The 26,139-nt window shown below is 40.0% G+C and overlaps 1 protein-coding gene across 10 annotated transcripts in view; it reads right to left on the bottom strand.

Annotated features, from left to right (window-relative positions):
- Positions 1-26,139, bottom strand: part of col13a1 (collagen, type XIII, alpha 1) — a 196,860-nt gene that overhangs the window by 38,612 nt on the left and 132,109 nt on the right. For 9 of the 10 annotated variants that reach the window (XM_041789686.1, XM_041789694.1, XM_041789688.1 and 6 more), the window contains 5 exons: positions 19,219-19,302; positions 17,249-17,290; positions 17,119-17,136; positions 16,574-16,600; positions 14,582-14,626 (listed from right to left, as the gene is read on the bottom strand). In XM_041789686.1, the coding sequence (XP_041645620.1) occupies positions 14,582-14,626; positions 16,574-16,600; positions 17,119-17,136; positions 17,249-17,290; positions 19,219-19,302 (216 nt within the window). The remainder of the gene's footprint in view (positions 1-14,581; positions 14,627-16,573; positions 16,601-17,118; positions 17,137-17,248; positions 17,291-19,218; positions 19,303-26,139) is intronic. The other variant, XM_041789691.1, reaches the window with a different exon arrangement.

Below are 26,139 nucleotides of genomic sequence, written 5' to 3'. Positions count from 1 at the left end.
AATAAATCTTAAAAAAAAAAAAAAAAAAATCAGTTACGACAAGCCTCAAGTACGGGCCATACCCCCTTGATAATTTTTTGGGGCCCAACATCAGTCCTAAAAACCACCTTTTGTGTAGCCAGCATAAAGGGTATATGATGCAGACCTATGTGATTGTAGGCAGGGCCCTGGACAATGCGTAAGTACAATGTGTCACTAAGAATACCTGATGGATTGTCATGAAGACACACAACAACAACAACCAGGAGAAATGATCACAGACATGCTAAAGTACTGCAGAGGGAGCGTCTCTGTCAGCCTGGGTGGATATGGGGGGGCAGATTTAGATTTAGGGCCGATGTTCATTTAAAAATAAACTAGGATTAAAACTGTTAGTGATTAACTTCTGTCAGTGCCTGCCACAGCACGGACAAGCCTCTGAAATTGGCTGTTATAAATAGAAAGGAAACATGCTTGAGTCATTCAGTCATCTGTGTTGTTGCTCATCATTGAAATTAATGAGTAGAAGCTTTAGAGATGATGCACTATCACAGCTGTGACCACACACGCACAGACATCAGTGCTTCACAGAGTCCCTACAATCCTGATCCCGGAGATGGTGGCACACAGAGAACAACTCGTGACCAACGGATGTGGGATCTGTGTACGAGCATTCTGGGATCAAACTTCTTAAAAACAGAGTAAAAAGTAAAAATGTAGATCAATCACAAGAAATTACTTCATAACCAATAACTTAGAACTTAGAGGAACATTTTTGAAAAGACAGACTAAGGCTGAATCCCAACATATTGTGTGCTGGCATTTACTGATAAAATGTGCAGATTCTCAAAGGAATCTCACTCCTAACTAGTTCTCCAACTTTTCTTAAAGTTGACAATTATAAGAATTTGGCCAAAATGAAGGGAAAAAGACCCTAAGATTCCAAGCTTTACCAATATACTGTCTCTGCCTTTGATGTCATCTTTTAAAGCTTATGAAATGTCCCATCCTTGCCTTCAAAAGATTAATTTATCTGTTAAGGCTTATAAAACAACCCATCCTTGGCTTTGAAGATGATGTCATCCTTTAAAGCTTACAGATATTCCATCCTTGCCTTTCAAAATGTCATCCCTTAGAAGCTTAAAAAAAAAAACATTCCATCCCTGCCTGTCAATATGTCATCCCTTAAAGACTTTAAAAAATTCCATCCTTGTCTTTGCATGTGTCATCCTTTAAAGCTAAAAAACATTTCACCCTTGCCTTTGAAGATAGTGTCATCCTAAAAGCTTTTAAATTATTCCATCCTTGCTTTTGCATATGTCATCTTTTAATGGTGGTAAAATATTCCATCTTTGGCTTTGAAGATGGTGTCATCCTGAAAGCTTCTTAAACTTTCCATCCTTGCCTTAACATATATAATCCTTAAAGCTTATGAAATATTCCATCCTTGACTTTGCATGTTATCCATCAAAGCTTATAAAACATTCCATTCTTGGCTTTGAAGATAATGTCATCCTTTAAAGCTTATAAAACATTCCATCCTTGCATTCAAAGATGATGCAATCCTTTTAGAAATTGCATCCTTGCCTTTAAACGATGATGTCAGAGGTCACTGCTGCTATATGCAACTCTCCCAAGACCCAAATCCAATCCCCATTGTTGTTGTTGGTCCAGACCGGGTTTAGGTTGGTGGGTCAACTTTGAAATGAAAAGGTCATTTCAGAGGAAAGGAGAGAAAATGTTCACGCCACACATCGTTGCTGTTTCACCCCCACAGTGAGGGATGAACTACTGCTGACATGTCTTGATCTTTACAGCACGTAACAGGGCATTTTTGTCTTTACATGTGGACAAAGATGTTTTTCAAAATAAAATGGGTGGGGTAGGATTATTCCTGACAGCCTCAGTTTTCAACAGCAGGTCAGCTGTAGGATGGAGGTGGAGCGCCTGCTCCAGCAAAAGGTCATGATCAGATAAAAGCATTGCAGGGCGTCTATTATCCCATCATGCCCTGGTGCTGATGACTAAATGCACACGCCTCGACAACCAACCGCCCACAACACCAACCAACATCTTCCTTTGATCTACGGCTCCTCCAATCAGCTTTCAGCATTCCTGTGGTGGCCTTAAGTTTGTCCTTCATCCACCTGCTTCCTATTTGAACAACTTTACTCCACGCCCACACGGATGTGTCACATCGGCATGCTGTACCATGATTTATGGATATGCTAATCTGCTCGTTGAAACCATGCAGCCACAGCCTCTCCACTTCAGAGAAAGGACAGGGAAGGAAAAGTTCAAACCAATCAGTCACTCACAGACTAAATATGAACTGCAATCATCTCCCAGTGATGCTGGACCATCACTGGAGTTCATTCTGTTTGTGCTGGAGCCAAATAGTCCCATCATGCTCTGTTTCAGAGGACGGACATGGACACATGACTACTCCCTGTCAGGGTTTCCATAGAGACTTAAAGTACTCTTCATGTGCAGTCCAAACACAGAAATGTTACTTAATCACAGATGGTGAGTTCAGGCTCAGACTGCCATACAGGCATGTAAGTGCAACGTTTTGTAAATATGACCAAATATTTTTATTTATTTATATATTCTTAGACCGTCTTCTATCCAGGTACTTTTCCCAAATGAAGCCGGCCCTGGCACTTCCTGGATGAGAGTTAATGGGAGAGACCGGGTCTAAAAGCTCAAAACCATACAACAATTATTAGAGCCCAAATCTTAGACTTCTCTGAAGGCTTTAGATGAAATGTCTTTTAGTTTTAGTCACATTTGAATCATTTCTGCCTTTTTTAGTTTTAGTCTAGCTTTAGTCGACAGAAACTGAAAAACTTTTTAGTCTAGTTTTAGTCCATATAAAGTCCTCACATTTAAGTCTTTACTCTTAGTCCAAGCATTTATTTCCTTTCCTAAATCCGGTACCAGATCTTGGTAGTGTGTTCTCTGCACCCTGCTAAACCTGGGATCCCTGCTTTCTACAGCTGAGGGACAGAAGAGCTACAGATGCAGTTTTTTTTGACAGATTTACCACCAGTGGAGAAATATCACAGATTCTGAATGTCTGACAAGACTGCATTACATTTTAGTCTAGTTTTAGTCATCTTGATGAAAACTAAACTTAGTTTTTGTAGTTTTAGTCATCACAGATCTATTTTTGTTGCCTAGTCTAGTTTTTGTCATGGAGAAAAGGCTGTCGACAAACATTTTTAGTCTTAGTGTAAGAGTGAACATAAGATTTGGGAGACAGTGAAAATGATGATGAGGAAATAACTGAGTAAGCACGAGTTTAAATGTTATAATTATCAGACATATGTTTAGTATATTGTCATTGATATTTTGTGTACACTTATGTGTAGTTTACAGTTATAATAAGTTCATATTCTGTTTTTTTTTCTGTTTTGAAAAAGGAAAAGGAAAGAGGAGATCGATAATGGATTGAATGTAAACTGTGGATTGCCATGTTCTCAGACTTAACTAAAGTTATGAGTAAAACCTAGAAGTTGGACTGGACTGAATGATTCTTCCACACACCCACGTCGCTTACAATAGTTTTAGCTGATGAAATTAACACTGCTGTGGGGAGCAACCACAATATACAACAGATGGTATACTGTACATGATGGAAGAGCGCTTCTGCTTAATGAACCAACCAATAGGAAACAGGTAAAGGATGGACCAGTCATGTTAGCTCTTCCTGTTGTTGCTGTGCTCTTCACCAGCAGGCATTGCCCAGTCTTGGTGCTCAATCCATTCTCCTCTCATTTGAGTTAATTTTTCTTGTCTGTGAATCTGACACGCTGATTATTCACATGAAACTTTCTCTGCATATGTACGGCACTTGCTTTTTGATCATGGATTTTTTTTGATGAACTAACCAATAGGAAACAAGACATTTACTGTGATCTCACCAAGAAAGCCCTAACATTCTATCACATACACACATCTCAGTCACCTCCATGCCTTATAACTCCAACTCAGTTCCACCTATAGACTTCATTTTGGCTCTTAAAAGCAAAAAAAATCTTCAGCTATTTAGACTGGATGTACTTTCTAGTTATCTTTGGCACATTTTTTATAATTACTATTAAAGTTTATAATGGTTTTGGCTCTCATGACTGCTACAGTGTGTGTGTGTGTGTGATAGAATGTTGGGACTCTCTTAGTGAGATCAAAGCAAATGTCTCCTGGAGAACAGCATAGCAACATCAGGCAGAGCTAACATGATTGGTCCATCTTCATGTTTACATTTGGTTGGTTAATGAAATAATCCAAAAACATAAATATATGTTTTGAACATATTTTGCTCTTTGTGGTTTCCTGGTATCCAATCTGGTCACATGACTGAGAGCTGTGCATTCCCTCTTTAGTGTTTTTGACTAGCTCATGCCTTTCTAGACCATGAATCCACACACTGGTTGTTATGATCTGCCAGCACGTAGTCTACTCTATCTAAAACAATCATGGAGAAAAATAGAATGAGGTGCATGATGGGTGAATTTAATTGCCATGTTCCTCTCTGCTCCTGATATTTCCTCCAGCTGGGCGGCTCATCGTCTGCTGTGAAAGGAAAGAGAAGTGCTACAGTTGGCATTCACTCTCCTTCGCCATGAAATCCAATCCCTCTGTCTCTCTGCGTTCCCACGTGGAGAGTAAAATCAAAGCTGCTCTCAAAGACGGAGATTACTGGATAAGAAGAGAGAAAAGTAGTATTTCATCACGGTGACAGACGGGACCGGGTCCTGCGGTGGTACTTGTGTCTGCTTCCTCCATGGCTAGACACTGGCCTGCCGCCTGCTGGGAGCTCGGGAACGGAAGTCTACAGGAGTCATCGTTTGTGGTCGGCACCATGCAGACAAAGGTGGTCATTGTGTACCAGCACGTCTCTATAATGGCACACTTTATTTAAATTATCCCAGTCTTTGAGCTCAGATATTAAACAGATTCCTCCTGGGATAATGGGCCTTCTCAGGCAGACACTCAAACACCAGCTTTCTTTTTATTACCAGGAAGGTTAAGCCTTTCCAGATCGCTGTTTCCCCTCAACTACCAGAGGATAATATTCTGCTTTTTACCTCCTCTTTCTCTCATCAGTCTATCTCTGAGGTTTAATGGGGAAAACAGCTACAACTACTCCTACCATGCTAGCGTGACTAAAGAAGAGTGGCGTACGAAACTTGTCAAAGGCTGGAGTAATTTTTCACATTAGGCTCCATGGTTTCGTACCAAACCCAGCATGGTTTCTTTCCCCTTCCCTCACTTCCACTGGTCTGCTTTCACATTTCACAACCTTGTTGTGAATTTACACATTCTGAGACAGCAGGGTCGGTATGGACAAGGTGAGTTTGCAAATTCACCAGCAAAAGATAAGCAGAGGCAGCGACCATGGCAGCCACTGTGATTTACTCACTCAGTCCTTTCCTAATATTTTAAACAGAGTTAAAGAAATTCCTGATACATCATTAGGGGTCACCAGCAGCATTCATGTAAACAGACAAGACAGCAACACCAGACATTTTAGAGATTTTTCAGATCTGCTTGTTTGAAATCTAATCTTTGAAAATGCATTGACATCAGAGTGTAAAGGTATTTGTCACAGTTCACTGCATGCAGTCATACATAATGTATGTCTGAAAGGGGGGAACAGGCGATCACACACCGAAGTATTTGAGCTATTCTAGGTTGCAGCAATGCTCAAAACTGTTTCCCAGCTTTGGAACAAAAAAACTAAGAAAAAAAGAAGGAATAAACATCTCTGCACTGTTTTTAAAATTCCTCTACTTGAACACAGATATGGTCAAAGACAATCCTGATGCGAACACATTTTAAAGATTGTGCACAGCCATGTAGAAGTAGAGTAGAGCAACTACAAGTGCGTATTTAAGTGCTCTGCTCAGGCTCCATTACAACATCACATCCTGTCTAGTCTGTAGGGATGCACTATATTATCAGCATGATATCAGTTTAAGCAGATAAAAGCTTATACAATTAAATATCAGTATTTGCATGTTTAAAGTTGGTGTATCAGCTGTACATATATGTAGATAAAACACATGCTTGCCTCAAAAAGCAGTTATATACTCAAGTATACATCAGTTATAGGGGGTTGCCAAGGGCAACACAAACTCAAGGAGCCCCGCTGTGAGCCCTGAGTGTTTCGAATGATGCCACGAACAAAAACAACTACAAGTCTGTCTTCTCCCCTACTTCTCTCTCAGCTCTGGCTGACTCAGCCCCTCTTTGCACAGCAGACCCCTGGTGTTCTTTACAATAAACAAATGTGGGCAAGTTGGGACTTTGGATAAATAACTACTGCACTGCTTTTTAAAAACTTCTTATTTTGCATCTTTTTCTGAGGTTTTCCTCATTGATTATTTCATGTTTAATCCACAACATCCTGAAGCAACCACCACAGTATACCAGCGTTTATTCGTGGCTTAAACTGACTAATTTTGTAAATCCACGAGGAAGACTAGGCTAAGACTAGCTTACATAGATATTTGGTGATAGAGACTCTGACAAAAATAAAGTTTTTGTCTCAAAGACTGAATGTTAGTGCCGAACTGTTTGGCATTCAGAGTCCATTTCATTTTTCCTCTGTTTCTCTTAAGTCACTTAATTAAAGTAAAAACTTAAATGTAAGGAACTGGACTAAAACTATCATAATGTCTAAAATGTGACTAAAATGAAAAGTCATTTTAACCTAAAGACTAAATTTTAAAAAGCTGCAAAAAAATTGACACTACTGGCAGCCTGGATGGATCAAACCATGAACTATCAGATAATAGTAATAAATAATGAAAACCTAGAAACAAACAGCACTGTGCAGAACTTTTAGGCATTTTTGGACCAAAAATTGCTGGCTGAAGTAAGGCATGTATGTGGCAAGTAAGCTCACCAGCAGGAATCAGTGGAGGATCGACACAACCCTAGTCATGCTCTGGATGCCTTTACTAGGGGCGTGAGAGGATAACCTGTTGGAAAAATAACAATGTCCACATGTTTTTTTGGACAGAGTAAGGGGACAATGTGGGGAGTAAGCAGTGCCTAGGGCCAGGCTATTCAATTGGAGGCCCTGGGGCTAGATCAGGCCCTCATGGTCATTTTTAGTGGCCCTTTAAAAATCCAGTTAGGATTTAGGATTTAGTTAGGGAGTTAGGCTATACAGCGCAACACATGGGGACAGTTTTTCTCCAGAACTGGAAGATTTTTTGGTAAAATGGGCCACAAAATAATGTTACCTCAAATTAACGCACTATCAACATTTTTTGAAGTGTCAACCCAGAAAGACTGTGTTTTTGTTACTATTTTGGTGTGCAAGAGTACGCAGCCAGTAGGCAAAGCATGATGGGAAACACTCCAATGTGGCTGGATTAAAACAATTCAGTGGGCTAAAATTCTTCCACAGTGATGTGAAAGACTCATTGACATTTATGACAAATGCTTGCTTGCTGTTGCTGCCACTGAAGGTGGAACAACCAGTTTAGGGGTCGACAACTTTTCCCCAAAAAAATTAGGACGGGATGAATACTTATACACAGCATCATGCAGAGTCTCTTAGGCCCTTCTTATGGATGCTTCTTCAGGAAGTGGCCCCCATGCCAAGCTAATTGAATAGCCCTGGCCTAGGGTAATCAGCCCTGCTCACCCTTGGTCACGCTGTGGTTGTCCCAAGGGCCTGAAAACTGCTGGAAGTCTCCAGGCATATCACCTGGGGGGGAAAGCCCTGGACTAAAAAGATGCCGTTGAGCTTGACCTTGGCTGCTGAGTGACACAAGTATAGGACATGGGTTGAGCTTGACTCTGGCCGCCCTCACACTCCTTTCTAGTCCCGGGTTGTGGCACATCAGCTACATGATGACTCCCTGGCCCCCTTATGCCTAAAACTTCTTTACATGACTGTAAATCCAGGACTTTGTTTCTTTCTCCTATAACCAAGCAGTACCGAACTGTGACCCTAAAACCAAGGTACAAATTGAACTGTGACATCCGTGAACCATTACACCCCTATCAACATTAAGTGCCGATAACAGGTTTTTGCCATGATTTTAAGCCATTGCAAGTCATTTGCAAGGCATTCTGGGATATTTTACTTGGTTTGAAAAATGCCTGTTTTAAGTACCGTGTACTTCTTGCAACTCCATTTCAAAAAGAATCAGAAAAACCTAACCCTAGATGTGAATGTGCAAAAAAGGGGTGGAGCTAGTGACAATGACGGGATTGTGGTTCAGCCATTATCAATCCCTGGCTGTTGTTGCTGCCTGTTCTAAATCGTGCCATGGCATAGACGTCATCGTCAGCAGCTAGAGTATCGTCTAAAAACTCTTCTTTACTGAGCCAGTGAGAAGCTTCTCATTTAGAAACCTCATATTTTACTGATATGTCAGACACAGCTTAAAAAAAACACAAAGGCCAACTCATGCTGTGGTCCGGGTAAATCAACAGCAGAAAAACTCTAAAACATGAAGGCCGTGGGGATTTCATGTTTTTGAGTGTTTAACCACAAACTGCAGCTTCCCTAATAAAACATGAACTTTGGAAATTCTCTCTTTCTAATCCAGCCATGCATAAATTCACCTCCACACGCCACACACGCAACCTCATGCTAGCATGTCACTCTACCTTCTCTCCCCTCTCTCCTGGGAAACCTCGCTTTCCTTCATCTCCCTGCAGAGTGGATGGAAACATCAGCACAGAGAAGCAGCGGGACAGTAAAGATTTCAACCAGGGTTACATCAAAAGACCAGCAAAGGAAAGGAGGAAGAGGGAGTCTTCCTTTATGAAATGGAGCAGACAGGAGGGGATCTAAATCTGCAAAGATCAGATGAGGGGTCACCATGTTTGTTCCTCGATTTAAAGTGCATGTGGTTGCTATGTGAAGTAAACAAAACAGCACCAGGAATACTGAGAACACCAAGAAAGAAGGCTATCAGGTAAAGGTAATACGGTCTAGAGAGGTGATTTTAAATGATTTATAACAGTAAAATAGTCATCCAAACCTATCTGGCCCTATGTGAAAAATGTATTGCCCCCTTAATCTAATAACTGGTTGTTCCAGTCTCCAGTCTAGTCTCTTTCTTACTGTTGAATCATGAACACTGACCTCAGCTGGGTCAAGTGAGGCCTGCAGGGTTTTAGATTTTGTTCTCAGTTCTTTTGGGACCTCCTGGATCAGTCGTCCTTGCTGGAGTTTCAAAGCCATAGAAATGTCTTTAAAGCCCTTTATAGGCGATTTAATGTCAATGACTTTGTTTCTCATCTGTTCTTAAATATTTCTAAATGGTGCTGTTTCACATAGGGCCAGGTAGGTTTGGATGGCCTTTTTTTCCTTAATAAATTTAATCATCAGTTAAAAACCGTCTTTTGTACTAACTTGGGTTATCTTTAAAAGGAGGCGGCAATACTGGACTGAATGTGAAAGTTCCATGGACAAAGGCCATAGTCAATTGTGGATGCCGCTTTGACACTCTAGGATTGTGGGTAATGTAGTTTTGTTGAATGAGACTAGAGCTGAACAATTTGGGTAAATAACCTAATTGCGATTTTTTTTCCCAAATATTGCAATTTCATATGTTCCTCATCTTATGTACTTTCTAACAAACACAAGCAATAGATCATTTTATATTATAACCAACACTATATTAGATAAAACTAGGGCTGAACAATCTTTGAAAAAATATCTAATTGTGATGACTTTGTCTCGTATTGCAAATTGGCTATGCATTATTGTACTGAAGGGATGATAATTTCTATGTCATCCTCATATTTAATCAGAAAAATGTACAAAAATGAAGACAATTGTAGACTATTCTAAAAAATGTGTCTTAAATGATTGCATGATATGTAATGAATGACATCTCTCCTGCAAAAAAAGTTTTAAGCTGGTATTTTGTTCAAAATTGAGGTTAAATAAATATTGCATCTTCTGCAATTTGAAAATTGCAGCAGGCCATATTGCAATTTAATCTAATTTTCAATTAATTGCCCAGCCCTAAATGAGTTCACAAGTAAACCATGTTTTTTCTTAAAACAACATTTGGAACAGTGTCTTCACCATGCCCATGTATCCTGGTTTCTCTCTTAGGCCGGCCACACACTAGACGATTGTTCATCTGAAACGATTTTAAAACCGTGGGAGACCACAGACTTCACGACAATTTCCAAATATTTTTCATCTTTAATCCTCTGAATGCACACACTAGAGGACTCAGCCAGACTGTCAGATCACTGGAGACCACACACCTGCTGACCTGCCTACGACCTCGCGTGATCACGGGACTTCAGAAAACAAAACAAAACACGGATGTCTGTCGGTACCGTCTTGTTGTCTCTCCACAACAGGCTGTCCTGGCGTGTGTTACAGGTGAAGCAAAAATCATAATACAAGGGAAAGACTCGCGATGAAATCATGGCTGAAATTAAGTTAAAGTTTTGTTTATGGTTGTGAGCGGTGAAAGTACGTATGATCCGGCTGTGACGCTACCCGGTCTGCTCGCTCTCATTGGTTATTGTGGGTACTTCGTCAGTGGCATTATGATTCAGGATTTTGGAGGCTATGATGCGATTCGGAGCAGTAAAACAATAGTGTTGACACCACACACGTGCAGACTATTCAGACAAACAGTCGTTTGCGACGAGGCTCCTCTCGGGATACGCCCCCACAATCGTTGGGGGAGGCAAATCTTGCCCCAAATTGCTTAAAATCCTGTTATTACGGCGACTCTCAGGGACATGCATACATTTGTTTTACCCTTTTCCATTATAACGTACATTTTAATTGTTTTTCTTTGATCTTGATAAAGACTGGAGATCAAAGAACAGAACACAGGTGATGTAACATTCTTTTTTAGCCATATGTGTGACCTGGGGCAGGTGTGTTTAAATAAAGGAATGTTAGATCACCAGTGTTCTGCTCTTTTATGTTCCTCTTTGATTAGAACACAAAAACAAAAAGATGAAAAACAATCTGTTTTTCATTTATTCATTTCTTTTTGAAAAAACAACAAAAAAGAAAAGTAACAGAAAACAAAAAAATGGTTTGACTTTCTTTTTTTTAATTCAAAATGAACTGTGTGAAAGTGCTAAGGGCATGTTTTCATGTTTTGTTTTCCTGTTCTTCAATAGTAATTGTGAAACTACTTGTTTCTTGATTTTGGTTTTCTCATTTCAAATTAAAAAATCTGTTGGCTGAAAATACACTAACCATTTGTCTTTAAGTTCTCATCCATTTAGGGCTTCTGTACATCCTAAACATTTTACCACATTACTGAAAAAAAAACGTGACCCACTTTGGGTCCTAACCCACCAGCTGAGAACCACTGGAGTCATGACAGAAAAATATAAAAATGTCAGTGCGAATGAACGTGTGTGACCCAAGTCCACTAGATGGAGCACAAGATCCTCTGCAGGCCTGATATTAGAGCTGAGGGCCGCATCCAGAGAAAACTCAGAGACCATTTCATCTGAGAAGTTATCTAATCCTGCTGAGCACGCTCAGCACAAGACAAACATCAGAGCGGAGAGCGTGAAGGCATCGTCTCTGTCCTTCTGGTGACCTTTAACTCAGAACGCTGATCTTCTGCTGGAGCTGGTGCCAGAAAACAGAAACAGGATTCTAGGACGATTTCATGTGCAAACAAAGAGGGATGGAGGAACGGTGGGACTGCTAGTTTACAATGCAATATTCCACAGAGATGCCCAGAGCAACAAAGTTCCTGCAGAGATCCCAGGATCAGAAAGAGCTGCAGTAAAAACTTCAGAAGGACACTCAGTTTTTCACTGAGACTTTTACAGGCAGTGAAGGTAAAATCCCTTTGACCGAGGTATGGTGCAGATATTTACCATGATCATATTTATTGTGACACAGCTGCTTCATGTCTGATTATACCCCAGTGACGATGATGTTAGCTTTGCTGAATTTAGTGGAAGAGATAAACTGAGTGGTTATGAAATTTGTCCATTCAGAAACATGACATTGACCCCCTCTAAGGTGCTTTCACATTAGGCTAGATTGATTTGAACCATGCTACACCAGGATTGCCCCCCCATCTCTTGCTTTCACACTAGGAACATCGATCCGGGCCCGCTAGTGTACGTACTCAGTCTGATACAGCAGGTGGTGGGATGCACATACGGTACACACGTACGGTATGCAACCTGCCAAGGAGGGGAAAGAAGAAGCTAGCATGGCAACCACTCAGGTCATGACCTGAGCAAACCTTGGATATTTTTAAAATCCCTTTACAAGATGCCAGCAACTTCTCTCTACATATCTACACATCTAACTGACTCAGACTTGTGTTCATCCTTGAGGTGAGTCATAACAGACCATTTGTTGACTTGATTCTGATGATTTCCTCCCTACATTTAGGAATATTTGAACACACTGCCTCAAAGACGTTACGTTTTCACCATGATGTCACACAGCTGACACGACTCTCCGTCCATATCCGGGTGCATTTGCATTCAAATCTCAACTGAACCGAGTCACTTGCACACTTAAAACATATTTCTGCTCTTAGAATATCTGCTGAACCAACCAATAGGAAACAAGTAGAGGATGGACCAATCATGTTAGCTCTACCTGTTGTTGCTGTGCTGATCTCACTAATATAGTCCCAACATTCTACCACATAAACACACACGGTAAAAGTCTGAGAGCCAAAAATCATCATTGAACTTTAAGAGTTATTATTCAGAATATGTCAAAGACAGCAAAAAAAGGTTAATCCAGCATAAATCACTGAATAATAATCTATGTTTTAAAGCGTAAATGAAGGGATGTGTAGGAGGAACTGGGCTGGACTTCTAGAGATTGTAAGTTGACTGAGATGATGTAGGTGAAAGAATGTTGTGACTCTCTTAGTGAGATCAAAGCAAATGTCTCAGGCAGAGGCTTTGAAAAAAAAAACTCAGTGTGATTGGATGAATGTTCTGTCACATCTTTATGGGCCAATCAGAGCAAAAAAACATGTGACATAGCCACGACTGAGGTGCGCGTGCGCAGCTACTGAGGAATAACGCGAACCATGGCGACTGCAGACATGTCAGTTCAAGACCTTTGTTGTTTTTGAAAAAAAAAAAAAGAAAAATCATTGCTGTTCATTGTTCTTCTTTTAACAAAGAAACATCGTCAAGTTCTGATAAAACTGGCGCTTTAGCAGCATCCACGCTAATCTCTTCTGCCATAATTGCTCCGGCCTGTTGTTGCTTCTTGCTTATGTCACGACTCTGCCGCGCCTGAAAGGACTTGGTCCTGTCACTTTCTAACTGGGCCCAAACGGTTCAGACAGGAGCTTTGCAAGATGGCTTCACCAGTGAGAAACACAGAAACGGGTGTATCCATCTGCTTTGCAAGGTTAGAAGTGTTGCTCACTTGCAGAGAAAGCTCTGTAAGCAGAATCAGAGTGTCACTTTCACAAACAAGCAGAATCAACCTGAATGAGAGGAGAATAGATAGAGCACAGAGAAAATTTAAGATCAAGGAGGCAGTTTAGAGCACAAAGGCAGGTTTGGATGGAAAGTTGTAATAAAAGTCTGAGGCCAAAATCAATAAGTGATGCTCTAAAAATGTCAAAATGGACTCTGAAGTTTTACCGCATCATACATTTCTCTCAGTAGTTTCCCTTTATCCCTTTTAAATCGCTTGAATCAGTTGCTGCGTCCACGTGCCGTGCTGGTGTTTGTCCTCTACAGGAAGTCAGCTAAGCCGTGGAAAAGTGTCGAAGGACGAGCACGTGGAGAGAGGAGCGAGGCGGCCATAGCTCCCTGTACCCTCTACAAAACTTCAAAGCCAAGGTTAAATCCTTCATCCCGCCATCCACACGCCATGTTTGTGTCAGCGTGTGCACCAGTGTTTGTCTGCTTTGTCCATCTCTGTTTATTCAATACTAAGGAGACGATTACACAATAAGCCAACACACGGTTTCCACTCAACTAATGTCACAACCATAAATGTGGGAGCAGATGCTACCTGGATCAGTTTGTGAGGTCATGGCTGTGCTATTTATTTGATTTATTTGAAAGCTTTGTTTTACACTTTCTCTACCCTCTTATATAAATGCTTGCTCAGCGTTTGCTGGAGAGGGACAGATGATACAAGTTAGATATACCACTGACCTCTCTGAAGGCACAAAAAAACAGTCAGTTTAAACACATCAGACCACGAGGCAGCCCGCACCCAAACAACAACCTCCAAAAGAGTTTCATCCAAGAAAAGCGCTGAGTATTTTTGGTATAAGCTTTCAGCCAGGTTAAACGTAGCATTCAAACAGAGGTAGCCCAACTGTACTCTCCTCAATGTGTGGTTAGATATATTTTTAAAGACAATGTTGCTGCATAAGTGATGTCTTAATGTTCTAAACTCCATACAGGACCCAAACAGAAGCCACAGCTTACAAATAGATGGAGCAAACCCAATCAGCAGTGTCTACATGCTTTGGTTGTTCATTTGTTCTGATCATCATAATGATCAGAACAGATCTAATGAAACGCAGTTGCATTATTACAGGCATTATTCGTAATGAACCAGCTAATAAAACAGCAAACACAGACAAAGCAAAAATGGATCAAAGAGAAAGTGAAATACCTTTGGACCTTCAGGACCTGATGCACCATCGTCACCTCGATCGCCCTGCGGAGGAAAGAGAGGGAGACAGGACAACTAATGTTAAAAGGATTGTAAAGAAGGAGGCATATTATTGGTTGAAAAGTGTTTAAATGTACTTCCTTCAATGCAGCTGACTTTACTCCATTTTGTTAATGCTCAAAACCCATCTTCAGTGGTCCAGAGCTTCTTAAACTTCCTGTTTCCTCCAGAACTCAGTTTTATATCTTTGGCCCTCACATCATAACTAACCATGGTGATGAAAGTCACTCATAATAAAGGTGAGTAGTAATGCTAAATGTCATGATATGTTTGGTCCGCATGGATTTCTGACAGTTATTGCAATTTAAGCAGGAAAAATAGAGCCACCATGTTTGATCATGAGCCAGTTTAGGGCTGTAAAATAAAGTCTGTTTTTGGAAATACACCCAGTTCATTTCACAACCATACTGAAGATATTTACTCTACAAATATCTCATTATTTAGTAGGATTACAGTACTCAGTGGTGTATCAGATGTTGTCACAGGTATCTAAGAAATTAGATTGAGATGATTCAGTGATAAATTTTACTAATCAATATAAGTTTTCAAGGTATGAATCGTAAATAAAGCACGATTTTGGGACATTTTATAACATTAGAACAGCTCTAATATAATTTAATGGCATAAATAATTTTTCGTATCCATTGTGACCTTTATTTTTGACGCAGTTAATTTAGGAATTAGGGCCAGAGCATTGACCTCAAAGCAATAACCCTTTAATGTACACTAAGGACACTACACCTACTTTGCTCTTTCTAGACAAGATGATAATGTTCCCACCATGTCATTACCACCTTATTCTTGAGAATAGTTCTTCTTCTAGATAATTACACTTATTGCCACAAAATCACTAGGTAATTAGGGCCCACTAAAATAAAGTATGAATATGATTTTTATCTCTCAAACTTTTACCATGAGTGTGTATGTGATAGAATGTTGGACTCGGCGACATCAAAGCAAATGTCCCAACATTCTATCACAAACATGCACCATCTCACTCCCAAGCCCTCTAAGTCCAGCTCAGTTCCTCCTACAGACTTCATTTTAGGATTAAAAACAGAGTCCCAACATTCTATCACATACACACACATGGTAAAAGTCTGAGAGCTGAAAATCATCATCACACTTTAACAATAATTATTAAATATCTGCAAAAGACAGGAAAAACGTGAATCCAGCATAAATAGCCGAACAATACCTGAGAAATTTGTCAATTTTTTAATGCAAAATATGGTCCGTAGGTTGACTTATTTTTGCTCAATCTCATTTAGTAATTCAATATTTGTAAATTTTTTAAAGTGGTACTACCAATAGTTATACAGTATAAATAAATATAAATATCCATTAGATTTAAATGAACTTAATGTGTAAGGAAATGCTTAAGGTTTAAGGTGTAATTTATTTAACAGGACAGTGTGCAGTGTCACTGATTATTTACAAAAATAAAAAGATGGCTGCCCCAGATTTAGCGTAAAGCTAATTTCCATTCGTAGTCCTCACATTAAAGACAGACATGTACAGAGTGAGTTGACTTCATATGTGTTGATTTTACATAGTTTACATTTTGATATTAATGCACTGTCAGCATATGTTTGTAACCACAGACAGGCATCAAACCCTACTGTATGGGGGACTTTGTTTACCTTTATTTGCAAGGTAATATTCATGAGAAGTCCAGAAATAGTGGTCTAGGTTTTACATTTTTAATTTCTAATGTTGTCAATGAGTGAACTATGGTAAATGAAACCCAAACTAAACTTCTAGCAGCCAATCAAGGTGGCAGCATCCTTAAATCACAGGATTCATCTGTATGCTTTTGGTATTCGGTTTGTACTGGAGAATCTGGTCCCTGGTCAGTCTAACAACTTCTTTGGTTCTAATAACAATTACAATGATGATGATAATTCAAAACTGAGAGCAGTAAGGGCTCACCTTTTGTCCTGGCACACCTGGCTCCCCCTGGAGAAATAAAACAGAGTATAAACAAACTTATGTTGTACTATTATGGACAGATGAACAGATAAACAGGTGGCTGAGGCTCTGTATGGGGGTTTAAATTCTTCCAGCCAGACGCTTCAACAGTTCAGCTCTTAAAGCTAACACTAACGCCGATCACATGTGAGCAGCTCTTCAGTCTGAGACGTTTACAGGGCTCTGTACGCCGCCCCGACCTCTTAATCTACATTCCTACTCTTAAATAATCCGTGATGTAATTAATGCATCATGTGGAGATCTGCTCGTCCACTCCAAAGGAAGTGTGCGGCGTTGTGAAGGCCAGGCCAAATTTCAGAGCAGCTGCAACGAGTCCAAGTGGAAACATCTTGACTAGATCCTGGCTTCTTGTGGCGTGTTGTGCTTGGAGCCCGGTCTGTTTGTCTGTAGGAACTCTGGAGTCATCATGGGAGGCCAAAGTGATATTAGCCAAGCCTTTCAGAACTCTAATTTAGCTGTTTGGACAGGGAGAGGGAAATGTTTACCTTCAGTCCCGGTAAAAGCTGCAGAAACAAAGAAGAAAACACAGAACGGTTCACGTCACACAAACAACATTTCACTTTTTAGAAGGTTCTGGAAAAATGAAGGCAGAGGACTCAGTGAACCAAAGCTTACCCTCGGGTCTTTTCCTGGTTTACCGGGTTCACCAGGTTTTCCCTGCATCAGAAAGGGGAGACAATGTTTTTAACTGAGTCTAGGGTCCAGTTCAGACCAATGACCGTAACAAAATGAGACTGGTTTAGAGCGTTAACGAGGATCGATGCAGATCATCTGTGCTGTCACAGCTCTGATCAGGCTGGCTGACTACGAGTCAGTCTGACAAGTCGACAACAGTTGGTTGTAAGGAGTTTTAACTAACAGGGCTATGACCTAGCCTCTGTAGTCTTGACTCATCTTGCCTCGTCTAGTCATGTCTTGCTTTGTCTCGAGTCTGGTCTTGTATCTCGTCTTCGTAACCTTTCATCTTATCTCCTTTGTCCTCACGTTGTCTCGACTCACCTAATTTGTCTCGCCTGTTCTCGCTTTGTCTTGTCTTGTTCCCCCTCGCTTTGTTTCATTTCTTCTCATCGCACTTTGTCTTATGCCGTTTTATCTTGTCCTGCTTTGTTTAGCTTCATCTTGTCTCGTTTCATCTCACTTTGTCTCACTTCCCCTGCTCTGTCTGTACTAATCTTACTTCATCTGTCTTATCTCGCTTTATTTTGTCTCGTCTAATCTTGGTTTGTCACACTTCGTCTCTTTTGTCTCACACTCTTTTGTCTTGTGTTGTTCATCTTGTCTTCGTTTCTTTTAATTTGTCTTGCTTCATCTCGTCATCCTGTCTGGACTTGTCCAGTCTTGTCCCTCTTCATCTCATCTTGCTTTGTCTCATCTCTCTTTGTCTCATCTAGTCTCATCTTGTCTACTCAGGCTTTGTCTGTTCTTTCTTTGTATGGTCTCATCTAATCTCACTAGGACTCACATTTTCTCACTTTGTCTTGCCTCACTTCATCTCACCTTTCTTCATCTTGGCTCATTTCATCTAGCATCGTCTGACTTCTTGCCTTCTCTGTACTCATCTCACTTCCGTCGTGCTTGTTTCACTTCGTCTCATCTCACTTCGTCTTAACTCGCTTCCTCTTGTCTTGCCTCATCTTCCCCTGTCTTGTCTTGTCCAGTCTTGCTTGTCCCATCACGCTTTGTCTTGTCTTGTCTCATTTTTCTTCCTCTTGCCTTGTCTAAACTCACTTCATCTTGTCTTATCATATCTTGCTTTGTCTTGTCTGGTCAAATCTGACTTTGTCTTGTCCTGTCATGTCTAGATTCGTTTCATCTTGTCTTGTCTCATCTTGCCTCCTCTTGTCATATCTTATCTCCCTGTGTATTGCCTACATCTTGTCTCATCTCATTTCATCTTGTCTTTCGTCTTGTCTGTTCTCACTGTGTCTCCTTCATTTGGTTTTGTCTCATCTCACTTATCTGGTGTCTTCTTCTCTTATCTTTCTTTGTTTTGCTTTATCTTACTTCATCTCTTCTCGTCCTACTTTATCAAGTCCTATCTTGTAACTTTTTGTCTCGTCTTGCTTTGTCTGGTCTCATTTCATCCTGCCTTGTCTTGCTACATCTCATCTTGCTTTGTCTATTCATGCCTTGTATGGTCCAATCTTATCTCGCTCGGTCACACTTTTTCATACGTTGTCTTGTTTCATCTCGTTTTATCTTGCTCAGTCTCACTTCGTTTCTCTTTGTCCCTTCTCATCTCAGTCTTGACTCATCACATCACACTTCTGCTTGCTTTATTTTGCTTTGTCTCGCTTCCCCTTGTCTCACCCTGTCTAGTCTTGTCACGTCTCATTTCGCTTCGCTTTGTCTTGTCCTGCCTCGTCTTGTCTCATTTTGTTTCGTCTCGTCTTTCTTAATCTTGCCTCCTCTTGTCTTGCCTGATCTGATCTTGTCTTGCTTTGTCCCATCTTGCTTTGTCTTGCTAGTCTATTTTTTCCTAAACTGGACCTAACATTGTGACTTGTTCTGTCTCCACAGACCTGAAGGATTTCTGAAGGTTGAAGCTCAACAAGTCAAAAAAACAAACTCAAATTAGAACTCACTGGTGGACCGCTGGCTCCGGTCAGGCCTGGGGGTCCCGGGGGCCCTGGAGGTCCTGGGGGTCCCTGCGCTCCAGGCTCGCCCTGCTGAGAGACCTTGAGTTACAACCTGCCATGCTTGGAGGAACCTTTCCACACGTCCATGCCCAAACAGCAACCTCAAAATCCAGCTCATAGCAGGTCAGCGGGGGTGCAGAGAGCGGGGTTAGCTGGGAGCAAGCCAAGCCAAGCCGTTATGATGCTTCAGGACTAGGTTTCATTCTGGAGCTCGGATCTGGACTCAAGATTCTCAACACTCCCACAGTCGGTTCAGGGTTTCTCTGGTCATTTGATAACTTTCAGACCTTTGTTGTCAGTATCATTGGTGAATTTCGATAAGTACTGAGAATAATCCAGATTCACATCAGTGACTGATGATTAAAGTCCATTAGACTTCATTAAAGTCGTCTGAAAAGTCCAGAGAATAATCTGTTTCTGGGTAGGTCTAGAAATAAATGGGGTCTGAATTGCTTTAATTTCATAAATGGCCACCAGCATTGCAAGAAAATTTTCTCAAGTTCCTTGAAATTAGACGGTACATTGGAACAGACAGCATTAGTATTTTATAGTCCATAAATGTATATTTTCAGACTGGGGTGTATTTATTCTTACTTTATTTTCTACTTGTTTGCACTATATGGCTCAGGAGCTGCTTTGCTATTTCATTGTTTTAGTGTGGATTGCATTCATCCATTCTTAAAACTGGACGAGTCTAGGCCCAAGTTTGGGGCTGATTTCATCCAAATGATTTGGAGGGTAGAAGGCCCAATTTAAGGCTCGTTGCAACCGACTATTCATCCAAATGATCCTCAACCGTCTGCTGTCAACACGATAAATTTACAACTACTGATTAGACTGAAGCTTCCCCGACCTGGACTCATAAAGGTTCAATATGTTTGATATTTAAGATTCTAGATAAGAATCACAGTAGAGTAGACATTCTTCTCAGCCTGGTCTTCACTCATATCCTTTGTCAGATTTTTTTTGTTTTTCACTGTGAAACCAAACACATGCCAGAACAGCCATAGATCATTCTTCATATTTGTTTTTCTTCTGAGGTCCTGTTTGATCCCATGGCTTTCTCATGTCTGTGGAATCTCCACTGTTAAATCTTTACTCCAAACAGGAGGTGCATAAGTCAGAGGTCAACTGAAAATTCTGATATCAAACATTTAACTTTTTACTGTCCTTTATTTATTGTTATAATTATTTTTTCTGTGGTAAAGTTCATGTTAAAAGGAAGTCTGTTACCCCTAATAAGACAGTAGAGACACTAAAATGACACAAGAACAACGTTTATGCAAAATAGTGAAATTTTAAAACGTGATTTAAAAACTCTTAGAGAATGTTTAATCTTATGCACAAAAAAATGTCATAAAGTAGCTATAAAAAAATACATTCATATTTTATTCTTTCATTAAGCTATTTTTTTCTGCCTACCACTGCCCTATTATCAAATAATCATGATATTTTTTTTTAACATTTCAACTCTTTAAATGCCAGTTTATGTCATCCTGCAACCATGTTTATGATGAAAAACTGAAAAATGATTTATTTTTGATATACTACATGTAAAGTACATTTTTTGTGTTGAATTATTACAGCCTGAGATGTGGCTGTGATTAGCAGCAACAGTGATTTTTATACGTTATTATTTTGTGCAGTGTCCCACACTCCCACTCAAGCTGCTAAGAACAAAAACTGCAGTTTTCATACAATAGCTGTAGAAAATATTCTATTCTAGAAGTAAAAATGATCAATTCCAAGGCAAAAGGTCCAGGTTGGCACCCAGATATAATAAAGTACATGTACTATACTTTAATTGAAGTGAGATCAAAACTGAAGTTTCAATGCGTTTCAATGGGAAATTTTTCTCAGCTTGAGTATAACGCTTGTAAACAGTGTATATTAGACGCACTGTAGGAAAAGAGCCGGAAATAATAACATCAGATAACTAGAAAAGCACTGAGAGCGCAGACCTCCGCCATTAGCCCTATCTCCCAACAGTAAAGAATCCTTTAAAACATTCCTGGATCCAGACGGTGATCTGGATCACTCCCAAAACCTAATCAGTTCTTAATTATGCCATTTCTGACATTTCCTGAAAATTTCCTCAAAATCTGTCCACAATTTTTTGAGTTATGTTGCTAACAAACTAACTAACAAACAAACTAACAAACTCTGCCGATCACATAACCTGCTTGGTGGAGGTAAAAATACACAATCTTGCCAAAATTCAAGCCATTTACATGAACACAGCCAAAATTATCAAAAAAATGAAAAAAAAAAAAAAAAAACGCAGAAAATGTGTGCAACCTCCCCTCAGAGTTAAACACAATTAACTACTGAAATCCTGAGATTAATCACTATTTTAAAAAACTATCTTCTGACAGCCTTCATTTTGACTGAAATTATATTTAGAAAAAAAAATCAAATAGTTGATTGTGTGTTGATATCTTTAGACTTAGAATGCAGAAGATTTAACCTTTGGGTCACCTTTTTGTCATTTACTTTGTCTCATATGGAGAACCGATGTCATGGTTTACCTCGTGTTGGATTAATTGCTGACACTGTTGGTAATTCTACTACTCAGCTCCCTTCTTTATTATAAGAATAAAGCAGATCCTCCAGAGATATAAACAAGTTTGTGGCGTCACAAGAAACGTATAAGTAAAGGAAATATAGCTGACTTTGTAGACGCCTGATCAAAACAAAGCAAATAGCTTTTTGATTGTTTTGTGTCCCAGTAAATACAGAACAATGTTTACCTCTCTAAAAAATTTAAAGTGCATTTGCCACTGTAGATGTTAAATCCATGCATCCCTAAAATGATCATTATCACTCCTTCTATTTCGACAGTCACATGTGATTAAACGCCAATGCTAGCTGCAGTCTGATCATAGACATGGCCGCCGTGGGATACTGCAGTCTGCCCACAGACAGCTCTATTCCTGGGATTTATCGAAGTCAAAACTAAACAAGATAAAATGAGAACAGGATATGAAGAGAATAAATACACCTCAGTGGCTGCCTGTTCCAAATCTGTTTCTCCTTTGTTCCAGGCGAGTACAATTTCCCCCAGTCATCATTTAGATGTCAAAAATTCTCCTCATTTTCCTGATTGGATCAATATTTTATACAGAAGACGCCTCCGCTATAGAAAGAACCATTTTCACGGAGGGCAACAAGTCTACATGGCACGCCGGTGATACGTTCTGCAGCGTTATTTATTTGCACATATGGTCCGACTTAGAGAGGCTCCGAAGTCTCGGCAATCAGCGTGTTACTGTAAGAATACACAGACATACAGTAGCCCAGGACTGCAGAGATAATGGAGAACACATCTAACCGCATTACAGCCATGTTCAACCATCCATCTCCTGCTCTGCTCAGTGATTCATGGACCTGGATATATAAGACCTTTTTATGGATGGACTCCAGGATCCAGTAGGTGATACAGGAATGTGAACTGTCCCAGCATAGAGCGGGCTACAGGACAGAGATGATTACAACCATGCCAGGCTTATTAAAGGACTCGCATGGCGCCGATGTTTGCAGGGTTATTTGTCTGCTCATTTGTCCACGTGTATGTTTGAAAGTGTGGCTTGTGGAAAGAAGTGCTTGTCCCGTTTTAATGAAACTTTGTGGGAAAGCTTAATGAGCCAAGGAAAAGCCCAAACAACAAGAATTATTAATGGATTAGACTCACGAACAACACTAACATCGATCAAAGCGGACGCTAATGGACTCAAAGAAACGACCTGATTATGATAACAGCTGACGTGGTCGTAACGATTTTTCCCCTGATTATGATTTACTGTTTATAGTGTGTGTAAATAATCCAAGATATTTGTAGCGTTGAAGAACATTGTCAATATTTTGTTTTGTTTTACAGTAACCAGGCCTCTGGAGCTCCTATTGTTTAAGTTGGCTAATGTCTGAATCAGACTACACACGTCTTTTTGTCTTTACGGCGGCGCCGTGTCAGACTTTGCAACCAGGATCTGGTCCTAGCTCCGCTGAAAGACTGAATATTACAAGTATGATCCCGACCAGCTACAGCACCTATTAAAGTATTCACTTCCTTGGATATTTAACCCTTTTGGTGATTTTATTAATCAATCAGGGTCAATATAATTTGAGTTTGTTGGCAACAAAAAACTTAAATGTCAAAGTGAAAACAGATTTCTACAAAGTTATAGCAATTGAATGAAAATACGTAATGTAAAAAAAGTGAATGCATAAATTTTCACCCCCTTTCAGTCAATATTTCATGAAGTCACCTTTGGCTGCAATCACAGCACCGAGTCTGTGGATAGCTCTCTAACAGGCTTGCACATCTGGACTCTGAGATTTACTCTGTTTTTCTTTGCTAAACTGCTCAAGCTCTGTCAGGTTTCACAGGGATCAGGCCTGAACAGCCCTTTACAAGTTCGCCACAGATTCTCTATTGGACTGAGGTCTTGGGTTTGACTCAGCCACTCCAGAACATTCCCCTTATTGTCATTAAACCATTTCTGTGTAGCTTTTTAGCCCTCAAGTGCTTGTAAGCATCCCCACGACATGATGCTGCAATCACTGTTCTTCACAGTGGGGATGGTGTGTTTGTGGTGATGTCAGTGTTTGGCGTCTTGTCCAGTGGCCTAAAAAGCTCAATTTTGGTCTCATCAGACCAAAGAACTTTCTTCCCCTTGACCATGGAGTCTCCCACATGCCTTTTGGTGAACTCTAGTCCAGATTGAATCGTAGTTTTCTTCAACAGTGTCTCTTTAACACTCTGCTATAAAGCTTTGACTGGTGAAGATCCCGGCCAACAGTTGTAGTCCGCAGTCTCTCCCATTTCAGCTGCTGAAGCTTGGAACCCCTTCAGAGTAGTCATGGGTGTCTTGGTGGACCCTCTCATTACTCTCCTTTTTGCACCCTCACTCAGTTTGTGAGGACGGCCCGATCTAGGCAGATTTACACATGTGACATATTTCTTCCATTTCTTGGTGATGGGTTTACTGACAACAATGCTCAGTGCCTTGGAAGTGTTTCTCCATCCATTGACTTATACCTTTCAATAACATTTTCTCTTGGAGTGTTCTTTTGTCTTCATGGTGTAATGGCAGCCAGGAGTACTGATTAACCAGTGACTGGACCTTACAGACACAGGTGTCTTTATACTACAGTTACCTGAGACACATTCACTGCACTCAGGTGATCTCCATTTCACTAACAGTGAGACTACTAGCACCGATTCAGTCACTTTAAAGGGGTTGAATATTTATGCAGTCACTTATTTTATGTTACATAGTTTTATTTAATTGACATTATTTTAAAGAAGTCTGTTTTCACTTTAACAACAGAGTTTTTGGTATTATTTTTCCCCCCAAAAAAGCCAAATTCTACTGATCATGATTGATTAATAAAATCAATAAAAGAGTAAAACATCTAAGGGAGTCAATACTTTTTAAAGGCACATGATCTCAATGTGGCATGATCTACGGCAGCCTTTTTCAGTGGCGTGCCTTCAAAATGCTGTAAACTAAACTAAGAATTACCATGAATATGTAGATCATTATCTATCCTGATATCAATAATCAAAGTGGGGTTATCAAAAACTGTGTTTCTTTAGTTCTGCAGCCTGGCTGAAATGTCCCAACATTTGTATTAAAGGTCTACAAGCCCATTCCATGAAAATAAAGGCATTTTATGAAATGTTTTAGGGCATTCTCAGTTGTCCGTGTCCGGCTAACAGTTCACTCATTTCAGAGCTGAAAAGTGTGTGTTATTGCTTTCTGATGTTGAAATTATTTACTTGTGCTGCTTTTAATCCCCTTTAACCCCTGTATCTGTCCACTTTTATTTGCCACTTTTCATTATTTTTGTGCCCTTTTGACCAAATTTTGCAGCATTTTAACCCATTCCTGCCAATTTTAACCCCTTTTCACTACTTTTTCTGGCTGTTTTACTACATTTCACCAATTTTTGCAAATTTCTGCTTATTTATTTAACCTCTTTTAACCCATATTGCCTGTTCTGAGTTTCTGTAGTTAATCCAGATTAATCACATCCTTTTTTTATTGCATTTTTATATTCCAATATTCCACATATGAACCTGTTTTGGTGTCTTTTTCAATTTTTCTACTGCCTTAAACTCAGGGTAACTGACTTCCTGTGTGGATACACTTAAAAATGAACTTAACCACAGAAAAAAAATAACTTTCTATGGTTTGAAAAGGAAATAAGGGACGTAAAAAGGTAAATGTCTGATATCATGAGGTTCAGATTACTTTTGACTTGTCTACTGAGCTGCCGGTGATTTTTTTAAAAGTTGACATCATCCTTAAAGGCAAAGGATGGGACGTTTGTGAAACTGGACATGTTGGGGGCTTTTCCACTCGACATGAAGGAGCATGTGTAGACTTACTTAAAATCACAGTGGCTGCAGAGAAACGCTGACGTTACCTTCGTAAATCACTATTCATCTTGACAGCCCTGGTTTTAATGGCGATCACTGCCGGGATTCTTTTGCTCCTGTTTCCGGTTGGATTGTTGTTTATTCTGACTTTAAACACTTTTGCACCATGAGTCAAGTTTTCTGCTGAGTTAGTCACTTCCTGTCTGAGGGAATAGATGGGCTTCAATTAAGGATGGTGAGCAGATCCTTCTTTAGACACTCATCTTTACCACAGGTGTTCAACCTGAGGTGGTAAACTATAACTTTGAAAGCACATGATTATTATTATTTATATTTATGTTAAGAGAAAACAGTACAAAACTTGGTAAGATTGACGAATATTTCTCTTATAGAAGACCTTGAGCTCTGAAAATGACTAAACATTGCAGCAAGCCAAACGTTGGTTAATTTCGGCGTGTTGCAGGTAAGGGGGGAAGATTTTG

The sequence above is a fragment of the Cheilinus undulatus genome, linkage group 6, assembly GCF_018320785.1.
Source record: "Cheilinus undulatus linkage group 6, ASM1832078v1, whole genome shotgun sequence".
Lineage (NCBI taxonomy): Eukaryota > Metazoa > Chordata > Actinopteri > Labriformes > Labridae > Cheilinus > Cheilinus undulatus.
The sequence above is the reverse complement of the archived record's forward strand: the minus strand, read 5'-3'. Positions and strand labels throughout refer to the sequence as shown.